This window comes from Cryptomeria japonica, chromosome 6 (genome assembly GCF_030272615.1).
Source record: "Cryptomeria japonica chromosome 6, Sugi_1.0, whole genome shotgun sequence".
NCBI lineage: Eukaryota > Viridiplantae > Streptophyta > Pinopsida > Cupressales > Cupressaceae > Cryptomeria > Cryptomeria japonica.
Genome location: NC_081410.1, coordinates 675,057,374 through 675,069,089, shown reverse-complemented (window position 1 = coordinate 675,069,089; position 11,716 = coordinate 675,057,374). Strand labels below are relative to the sequence as shown.

General features: G+C 35.7%; 1 protein-coding gene across 1 annotated transcript; it reads right to left on the bottom strand.

Moving 5' to 3' along the window:
• Positions 1-8,829: 8,829 nt before the first annotated feature.
• LOC131036403 (G-type lectin S-receptor-like serine/threonine-protein kinase At2g19130) lies at positions 8,830-11,716 on the bottom strand. Its single transcript, XM_057968289.2, has one exon. The coding sequence runs from the start codon at positions 11,522-11,524 to the stop codon at positions 9,098-9,100; it is 2,427 nt and encodes an 808-aa protein (XP_057824272.1). The 5' UTR covers positions 11,525-11,716; the 3' UTR covers positions 8,830-9,097.

Genomic DNA, 11,716 nt, shown 5'->3' with positions numbered 1-11,716 from the left:
GGTTTAAAGTTGGAAGGTGATTGATAGATTCAAAAGGTACATATAATTTGGGTCGAATCCAACTTTAACATTAAATTCAAGAGGTCTAAGAATGTAAGGATTGACTATCAATTCATTAAATATCTTAAGCATTTGCAAGCATTAACCATGTGAATCTATTTTTCAATAAATTCAATTTTAAAATTTTAAAAATATAGTTATTGTGTAGGTTTGTGTAGATCTACACAACAAGACACAAGAAGACCTATTAGGACTCTCACACGAGTCACATGGCCTCTCATTTGAACTTCATTGAAGCCCCACCACAAAATTTTGTTGATGATTAAGAAACTGACATCAAAATTCACCTTCAAGTAATTTAAGTTACTTATAAACTGACTATTCCTACATTTTAATGGGTTTTAAATCTTTATTATTATTTTTGTGACCTAATGATTGCAATTTTTTACCCATATGAGTAGTTCTAAAAAACTAGTGATACTTTGTGCCTTAGGCATAATATTTTGACAACTAGGGAGTACATTCCATCCATGATGATGATGATGATGATGATATCAATAGATCGATCTCCCAACTAGCCCCTCTCATTGTTTTCATTTTTTATTTGGCACTCAAACTTTACAGGCTTTCTTCTCAGTCTCCAAGATCCTTTTTGTGAGCAATTTTCTTTATTTGAGGTAGAATTTCATAGTCTTTATAGTGTTGTAGATGCTTCTTTATTTTGGTACTTGATTTTCTCAGAATTTATAGATTCATGTAGGTGCTACTAGGAAGTCTCATTTTGAGAACTTTCAAGTTTGTTTTGGCTCATATAGTAATATATTTTGGTGTTTTTTTTCCTAAAAGTGCATTATTTTTTTTGTGTACTTTGTAGTGGTATGGTCAAATTCATCTTATTTTATTAAAAATGCACTTTCACTTTTGTGATGAAATTTGGCATAGATGCGATGTAATAAAATGAGAACCACTTTGTTGTTTCGGCAAGTGACACAAGTATAACTACACTACCTATATAATTCCAAGTCATAATTTATTAGGGCCTTCTTCAATTGAATGATAAGGGGAAGCGTGGTTTTCTTCTCAAATTTTCTTGTGCTATGAAAAAATAAAAATAAAATGGATAAGTTTATTCCTCTAATCATGTCTTATAATTACTTTGAGTGGAGAAATGAAATGGAACTACACATGAGAAAGATGAAATTGTACATGATCATAATGGATATTGATACATAACCTAAATATAATGAAGAGAATTCTAAATGGCCTAACAAATTTGATGAAGATTTTAGCACCTTACATATATAAGTAACTCTTGATCTATGCTTTTGTATTATGTTTATAAAATCACCAAATGAAGTGTGGACTATTTTAAAGAACGAGCTCATAGGGTTGAACCCTTGTAATTTTTACACTATTTAGGATTTATTCACTAACTTGAATATTTGAAGATTGTATTTGGAACAATATGGAATAAAAAAGGATCAGCCATAACTAATTTTGAGTGTTCTCTTCAAACTTGGTCTAGATTCTGCAATGCTTATTTCTAAACTTCAAACAATGAAAAGAGCCTTTTGAAGATAATGAACATTCCTTCTCTAGGTGAGTTTTATTATAGATCTTACAAATGAAAATGGGAAGGGAACTATTAAATCTTCGAAGTCTCATGACTTCCTTGTATAACATGGCATTGACAAGAAAAATATGAAACAAAAGAACTAAGAAGATAGAATGAATGATTTATCTAATGAATCTTCATATTCTATTAAAGTATACATTAAACCTTCTTTAAAGAATTAATTATCTAAGAAGGATAATCCTACAAGTGTTTACACTATACAAAGGTTGGACATGAAAATAATTATTTAACTATAAGAGGGAAATTGATGAGTTAAAATATTTTCTTGAGAAGAAAAAAAATACTTTACCTTCCAAAAATTCCCCTTTAGCTTATTCTTCCAACTCAAAACTATCAAAATTGGATAAGAAAAAATGTCATACTATTGGAAAATTAACATAGTTCAAGCTCTTTGTGCTTCTATAGGTCATCGATTAGGGAAAATGCTTCTATAGCTCTTTGTGCTTCTAGATTCTCACTATATGTCTTCTTCATAGTCTACATTCTCTTCTTTTAAGCCTTATGTTATGACACCTATTTTGATGGGGGAATGATCAATACTTACATGAATGCAATTAGAATTGGATATATTGATATTTGGTATGACACCTTCAATTATGTTTTTGTAACTTTATTTATCAAATAACCTACTTTCCATAAACTAAACATAGACTAACTCAGGTTTATAAAATTACAACAAAAACCACCAAAAAAGAACAACAGGCAATTAAAAAAAACATTTTGCCCTAGTCTTCAGTTAGAAATTTAAAGAGCTCCTCATAGTTTCCCTCCTTGGCATCATCATCACCTAGGACCTTCTTCTGTAGCAAACACAGGGTAGTCGCCGAACTGTGCATAACATTGGAATTGAACTTGAAAATGTCAACCATATTCTTCTCAAGGTTTGTCACTTTCACCTTTAGAGAAACGAGGTCCTTCATAGTGGCAGCACATTTGATGTAGTTATGTACCTCTTTCACTAAGTGGATCTTCTCATTTGGGATCTCATCCTTTGATAAATGCACAACTTCAGTCAGGTCCAGGAGCTCAAGAGTACTCTCAGAGCTAGTAGCCTTCCCTGAATCACCTCCACCTATTCATAATTAGTCACCTCCACCTCTTCAGGGTCTTCAATTGAGTCATTTGTTTGCATATCCTCTTTGAATTTACCTTTAGATTTGCCCGCCAACCTATTGGATATATAGGGATTGGTGTTTCCCCTACCCCTATCTTCCCCACCACTCTCAATTTCTTCAATGTGGGGTTGGAGCTTCACTTTTTTAGTAGGTAGGGTCATTTTTCCTTTTATTGCAAAAAAGGAGAGGTTGCCACCCATTTTAGGTCTACAGTGGCCATCGAGTGGAGTCCGGAAGTGATAGGGGTGGTTTTAACACTTTTAGGGGTGGTTGGGCTAGAATTCGATGGGGTGGAGAAATGGGTCTTTTTCTTGTACCAACATCCTAAATTCAAAGGTGATTCTTGTTGCTTTTTCCAAGGGAGTCTAAGATGGTGGCCATTATAGAGTAGTCAAAATGCATAGGGGCCTCAATAATAGTAATGGGTTTGGGAGGACAAAGTGGAAGGTGGAACTGATAGAGCTTGAAGATAATACCTTGATGAAGTGGAATAAGTTTCTTATCAAAATTCTTTGTGGCCTCCAGAGCATCTTTGATGTAACTTTCAAGGGAGTTGAGTAGAAAGAACGAAATGCAAATTAAGGCATTGTGGTAGAAGTGGTTCAACAGAGGAAGATGATAATAATAGTAAATTTTAAACCTACCTTCCAGGGTTAAAAAACTTCATGATCATAAGGGATACTTGGTCCCAAGGGGACATAAGCATCTCTTGGTCAAAGCCACCTTGTAGTTTAATTGGTTTTTCCTCAACCTTAAAGAACAAGGCCAAACTTTTATTGTCCATCACATTACTTTGTTTCCTCCAAATCCTCTCTTTAATTGAAAGACCAATGGCTAGCAATCACGTCTTCATTCACTTCAACGGAGATACCCCCAACCTTCCCTAGGAAGCAACAAAGATAATGGAAACAATTTTCATAGAATCCATTCATGCCCAAAAGATATTGAGAAAACTCACCCTCATAACTTATGTGCCAAACCAGCCCATTGTCTTTGAATTCAAAGTACGAACTGAACTCGATTCTAACATTTTATTATATTATCATATATTATAAATTAAAAAATAGGAGGATTTTAAATATCAAAGGATCATGATAATAATCTTCATGATCTTAATCAATGATATATTAATATTAATAAATCTAAGTGATGCACAAGACTTATTATAATTTTTAAACGATTGTGATGATTTAAAGTAAGGTTAATACTATAATTTAAGTATTTGAAGTTGATTATGATCATTTATTGATGCAGAAGTATCACGGACTTTAGAGTTTCTGCTTTCCCGAAAACATTATTTTTCTCCATCTTTTACTCCAGCGATCACTGAGGTAATTTCTGAGGATTTATTCCTATTCTTGTCTGTTAATGGGCAAGTTACAAATTCTTAATTGCCAAGGTGGGGGGTGTGCTTGTCAAGGGTGGCCATCATTATTCTTGGTGATACCTAGTTACATCTTTCAGCAGCAATTTTAGAAAAGCATCTCAATTAGTTTGGCAAGACCTGTTTGAGTAGCAATCACCCACATGAATTACATGGTGAAAAATTTCCTTCAGTCGCGGCTGTCTTCATCCTCCAACACGCACTCTTATTATTCTCGCACCTGTCAACAGTGTCTGTTTGTTGAACGTGGGTATTTCTGGGTGTGGGTACCTATTCCTATTACTATCATTAACTTAATCCTAGCCGCATTCTTCTCCTGTCTGATACCCATTTTTAACTCCATTTTTCACTTTTCTTACTGCAATCTTCATTAGAGCTGAGCGTCACTCTTAAAAGAATATATTTTCTGGCTTGGGAATTGGGATTGTATGAAGTTGGCGATACAATGTAAGTGAAAAATAATATTAATAATGAGAGGATAGAGGGAGAGATAGAGAGGAGGACATTAACTAGAGAGGAGATCAAGGGATTTGAGATCTGGTGGATGCGTGGGCGGCTAATGCAGAGGAAATGCTTCAATTATGGTGGCTATAAAATTCAGTGTCAATTTTGTACTTGTTGCTTTTATGCATTGTCCATATCAATAATTGATTTGAGCAATATATAAGATCATTGATATTGGCAGCCTCGTAATGACATAGTTCGGTACGGTCAATATTGGTTATATTGTGTGATGTCGTATGGATTTGTTTGTTTTCTATTAAGCTCACAAATTTTGAGTGCATTCACGAGTATTAAAGTTAGTGATTCATGGAATGTGTGTTGAGGAGAGAGGAAAAATATTGTCAATGGTTGGAAATTGGAAATCTTAAATTTAATATTTATTTATAATTATTTGATATAATTAAATAGTTGTATTGTATTAAAAAAGAGGATGTGATTTTGAATTAGTACATTTTTTATGAATATATATATTAGTTTCTATTAATTTAGAATATAATACATACATTTACGAAAAAAGGGAGAGGGGCATAAGGTCACCCCTCAAAGTCAAACAAGCCGAGTTCAAGAAATTAAAGTAGAATCACACGGCAAAGCCTGGGAAGTAGAGAACCATAAAAAGACTAACCACTTATATAATGAGAGCAATCCCAAAGGGTGGCAAAGGGGGATCCCAATTATCTGGTTTACTGAATAGATTAGTTGAGTCTAGAGTGGCATCAAGAACAAACCACTCCTTGTTAGAAACAACTTCTCCTTCGTCTTTATCTTTATCATCACGAATAGGCGAAATAGCTAAAGCCAATCTAGGAAATCCCTTAGAAGAATTAGGCCAACCACTACCACCACCAGAAGTTGGCCATCCACTACCACCACCAATATCTAGCCCCAGCCCCCAGAGCCCCACCTAGAGGCATAGCCTCCACATGAGGGAGAGGTAGAGTGTTGTTCAGCGAAACCACTCTCATCACTAGAGTGGCAATGAGGAGCCTAGGACCAAGGAGTCTAAGAACATTGGGCTGAAGAACTGCAACCATGGTGATGCTCACGAGGTGGGGGAATGGCCACAAGAGGTAGAGCTATCTGGAGGGACCTAGACCACTGTACATAGGACATTTCCCTTGTGTTCAAAAACTCCTAGAGGTGATAAATCTCTAGTGCTAGGCACTTGTATCTAAATCATCACATTTCTTCCTCTTTTTCCATTATTGGGTTTGAAGAAATTGGGAGAGCTTTGGAGACTTATTGTGAGAGGTGTTTATGTAGCAGTTTTATTTCCATGATTTGCATATCTTTGAGGATGTTAGTTAGTACAACATGATATTGGTTACACCTTCTATGTCATATTATTGGTAGACTTTATATGCCTTGGTTATTTTTATACTTGCTTTACCCTTGCAGTGGTAGTTTCTAGATGTGTATGTTCCTCATTGATAAGTTTGCACATGGAGCTTATTTGTGGTTTGTGGATTGGATTCTTCTTTTATGGCATGAGTTTGATGATGTTTTTGATACCTTAGAGGTATGAATGATTGGATAGTTTGGCATTTGATGTGGTTACTTTTTCTAATCATGTGTGATTTTTAGTTTGATAAGAGCAATTAGTTATGGTTGTTGTTCTAATGAATTTTTTAAATATTTGTGTTTGATCTTTTTCTTGAAGATTTTTTTTGGAATTCATAGTTGTGTATTGGGAATAGGTTTGAAGTTATATTGATTTTTTATGTAAATCACATGAGCACAATGGAATTGTGATAGTATTTTGTGGTTTGCATTAGACTCTTGACAAGTCTTTGACAAGTTGGAGAATGTTGGGATTAACGTGTCTCAACTTTTGAGTCCTAACATTGATAATTAATTAAATGAATTATTTTAGTTTATATATATTTATCAGAACTTGATCATTTCCTAATTTTTTCATTCACTTTGTAGGTCTTCTTAGAGAGGTGGTATCCTACATGACTGGTGAAGTCAATGACATGTTTCTTGTTGTGTAGGAAAGAAGATATGGTGTAATGCAGGTCCACCTTTTCGAAAATAGGTGCCTGGTTTCAAGATTATATAATTTAGGGGATTGAACTCAAAGATTTCACATTAAAGAAAAAAATAGATTTGACAATCTCCTATTTTAAGAGGAGAGATTTGTTGTGTAGTTTTTATTCTTGAATGGGAAAAGGAATGAAAGTAGTTTTTATCTTTCCTTGGTGCCTAAGAAATTGATGTGGATTCTTTTCTTGAAGTTGGATGCCCAAGGATGAAGTTAGAGCCATTCATGAAGTGTTTTTTTAGCTTTCTTGCTTTGTTGAAGATGAAGTTTGCTTTCTTTAGCGACTAGCTTTTATATTATTGAATATTTGTTGTATTATTCATTGTAAAGGTCTTTCTAAGATGTCATTTTTTCTTTCAAAATTCCTCAAAACAATTTAGTGACATGAAATCGCATGATCTGCACAAAATGGGTTTATTGAAAAATTTTTAGAAACTTTCAAGCAAATATTCTTGGTAGACATGAAAACTAAATTTCACTATAAGATTTATAAAAATATTCATGACCCTCCATTTGAAATGGGTGTGGAAATTTATTGAATCATAACATTGGGATTTTGTGAGAATTTGTAAATGAAACTCTAAAGGTAAAAATGTCTACAAAGTGAGAAAACATGCATAAGCACGCAAATTATAAAGCACAAATGCCTAAAGTTTTATTCTTGTTGAAAGTAAGTTCTTGTAGGTTGTTTTTTGTACATATCTTGAAAGACACATTACTCAATTTTCAAAGAAGCACTAATATATAGAATAACATTGGTAAAAGTGGACATAATGATCCAGGCCCTAGTCATTGTCCCCAACCTTAGTGTTATTATTTAAGTAGTGTTTTCTTTATCTAATAAAAAAGAAGAGCTCAGTCATGTATTAGTCATATGACTAAATCAACCCTACAAAAATAATTGATGTTGCAAAGTTTGTTGCATTATGTGGCCTAGTTTTATTACCGATTGCGTTATTTTAGTTTAGCTTAAATCTTACAAACCTATCTATTTTCATTATAAATTTATTTAAATTCACTCTAGCACTCATTTTCTAGCCTCATTGTGAAGAAATGTGGTGTACAAGGTTTATTGAGTTTATAAAATAGAAACTAAATTTAATATAATAAGAATTAATTGATAATATAAATTTTAGGATTTAAATAAAAATCAATTAATAATACAAAGTTCAGGGTTATAATTTTATCAAATGCAAATCAAATTCAAAAAGAAATATAAATTTTAGGGTTTTATCCAACCTACAATAATGAAGGGAAAATAAGGAAATATTCAAGTTGCTCATTATACAACCTTTGTAAAACATGTCCATGTTGGAAGCTACTCCCTTCAACCTTTGTTTCAAGGCCACATGTCATTGTGGGTTCACTTGTTTGTCATCCACTTGGGTGAAATATTCTCACTTGGTCAAGTTGTGTCCACCTAGTCATGGGTTCAAATTTCATTATCATTGTCAATAGTAGGAGCTTTGTGTTCTTTCAATGAAGGCAAATGACTTGAAAAATACAAACCTTTGGTATTATACTTAAAAAGTAACAAAACTATAACTTCATCCAAAGGTAACCTTGAAATGAAAATGCTTTATTAGTAGCATGAAAATAATAAAATATTGTTTTCATGTCCCATGCAAAGTTTCAATGTCCCACAAGTGGACACACTATTGTAGGTTTAGTTTAGGTGCATTATAATCCAATAGTTACATCAATAAAAACGACTTTGCTAAATTCTCAACCAAAAATAAGGACATGCTTAAATCTTAATGATATTACAAGTAGTTTATTATCAATCATATAATATGTTTAAACTTGACAATCATGACATGATCTTACAACAATTTCTAAAAAGAAATAGGAGAGAGGATCTAGTAGTCAAGCACCATGAATTTATGCCTCTAAAAATCTCTATGTGATGATTTCAAGTCACTCTCATTTTTTATAATAATCGATTTGGCAAGACCTTTGCTTTTAATTGAAGTTTTAGATTCATATTATCAATTATTATGTCACATCAACATACTTTTTGTCGAAATATTTAAAAACCTCCCAAAAAATAAACCAATAGATATTATACATTAAACTATAATTATTCAACATTATATCTACTTTCTAGATACCCAAATATAACATCACATGATTTAATTTTTTTAAATCTAAAATCACATATTGTTTAAATTTTATATACTCAAGACTAACGACTTTAAAATACTATTAAAACTCACTCAAATTACAGAAGACTCATCCTTAACTCGGTCAAATTACAGAACATACAGAGAAGCTTCAAAGCAACCGTTTAATATGCGTGCATATTTACATTATAATATACCTAAAAGTAGTTGCAACTTTCTTAACTTGGCAATATGGCATCCCTCCTGGGTTTTCCTGTTTTGAGATTTCTGATCTGTTGCCCTCACATGCCTTCAGTGGTTATCGACAAGCTGTTGCAGGGACCTCTGAAATTGAACTCCGTCAGCCTCTGATTTGCCTTCCAGCATAAGAACAACTTGACCCATGCTTGGTCTCACACTCTCATCCTTGTCAATGCACAAAAAGCTCACCACAGCCGCTCTTCTTATCTGCTCAACATCCGCCTGATCGGCAACCCTCTCGTCCACAATGGAAATAAAATTGCCCTTGTCAATTTGAGTTGCTGCCCAGGTGGGAAAATAGCACTGAGATCCCTCCACGCTAAAGTCAAGATTTCGTCGGCCTGAGATTATTTCTAGCAGTGTCATGCCAAAACTGTATACATCTGCCTTCACTGTTATTGGCAATCCGGCGAGCCACTCGGGAGCCAAATACCCTCTCGTTCCTCTTGTTGTCGTCAGAACTCTGCTGAAATCTCTGCCAACAAGCTTTGCCAGTCCAAAATCTGCCACCTTTGGAGACAAATCCGCATCCAGAAGAATATTTTCTGGCTTGATATCGCAATGGATGATGCGATCTCTGCATTCTTCGTGGAGATAAAGCAGCCCTTTTGCAGTGCCTAAAGCGATTCCAAATCTGGTATTCCAGTCCAAAAGCTTGCCTGCCTCTTTGGCCTTGCGGGACAAGAAAGAGCTTAGAGACCCATTCTGCATATATTCATAAACAAGCATTCTTTGAGACCCCTCCACGCAGAATCCCCGGAGCCTCACCAAATTCACATGATGTATGTTTCCAATGGTGCTTATTTCTGCACGCAGCTGCTTTTCTGCTTGTTGGGAACCCTCTAATTTTTTCACCGCAACAAGTGTATTGTCGGAGAGAGTTCCTTTGAAGACAGAGCCAAATGCCCCCTTTCCCAACTTATGAGCGAAATTGTTTGTCGCAATTCTGAGCTCTCTGTAGGTGAATGTTCTAAACGATGTTGAAGTGTCGTACTCCTCTTGTTTCTGAAGCAGTCTTCGACGCCTGCGTTTAATAAACAACCATACACCAACAAACAGAATACCCAAAGCAGCAATGCCCAAAAGACTTGAAATGGAGAGCGCAAGTACTGTGCTGCTAATTCCTACATGGGCTGATGACTGCTGCAAATCTGAAGCAGCCAATCTAATAAAGAAGGACTGTCCCTCAGAAGAAGTATCCTTTGCCCGCAAGCTTAGCAGATCGCCAAACCACATTTTACAAACAGCAGGATTGGAATTAGTGAGAGCAAAGGCCGTGCAGGAGCAATTGTTGAGACAAGCAGTTTTGCATCCTTGTAGAGTCCACTCTTGGGTATATTGGGGAGCTTCATTATCAGACAAAGAAATATTGCCGACTTGGAGGAAACCATCTGTGGTGGTACGAACACTGCCATTAATGTAGGCAGAGCAGTTCAATGGAGTCCTCCGAACACAACCGCTTAACCACCACTGTCGTGAATGCCAGGCAGCAGCGTCTCTTGGATTGAAACCTTCCGCACAGCTACATAATTGAACGTTTGCTTGGGTGAAGCAGACTCCATGAGCCCCGCACATCCCATATACACCGCACCTTTCTTGGGGCTGCGACCAATCCATGCTCCACCTATTCTGAATCCACAGAAAAGATAGGAAGTAACCATCAGGGGTCACAATTTGCCTGGCCATCAAGGGACCAGCTTTGGGGGTAAACCAATATATGTAGTACATTCTTGTGGGAGACAACTCTATAAGATCCTCCTGAAATATGGAACGAGACAGTGACTCTGGCATGGTGGCATAATAGGTGCCCATCCACGGTCCAGTGCTGTAATATGGAACACCATTTGTGTAGTGCAGAATAAAGTCTTTCTGTTCTAGGGCTGGATTTATTTCTAGAAAGAAAGGCCCAGCTGCTGGATCTCTCCGATTCTTCCAGGGTCTTAGTTGTAATCCTTTCCAAAACTTCATGTGTGGCATCATTGTATCTGTGGGATGTGCGAAGCTCTCCCACACAATCTCAGAAGTGTTTTGGGCTCCAAAAAGAACAAAATTACCAGTGTCCAGAATGGAAGCACTGGATGCCTTTGTTTGCTGAGTATCATTAGTAGACCAAATCTGTCTTCCTCCTGAATCAGACACAGTGAGATAGCCATCTCTAGACAGCATCAAAATGCCGGGAGTTTTTCTGATAGGAGTCTCCCTGTTAGCTACCCAAATAATGGTCTTCTCAGAGATCTGGGCATACCAGATCCCAACATACCAGTTGTTGGTTCCATTGACATTAAAAAAACCCATTTCAAAAGTGCCATTCTTTGAAGTTATTGTCTGATCTGCCCTCAGAGAATCCCCCAAAGAGAGGGCATCATTGCCGGTAACTTCCGACAAATCGCATTTGCAGCATGAAATAAGCATAGCTAGAGCTAAGAAGAAATAGATCAAACAGCTTAATGCAGAATGAGCGTTCTGGAACCAATCCATATTCTCTCCGCCTTCTCTTTGCTTGATGGTAGCTTTCAATGAGTGCGTGCAAGAACAATTTCTGCTGCGTTTCTACTTAACTGTCAAAAAATTCCTGAATTTAGGCGCACCAAAATTTGCCGTGATTGATTAAATCTTGACCATTTGTAACAAAAAACATTTTCTTGTGAGACAAGGAATCTCCATAAGACT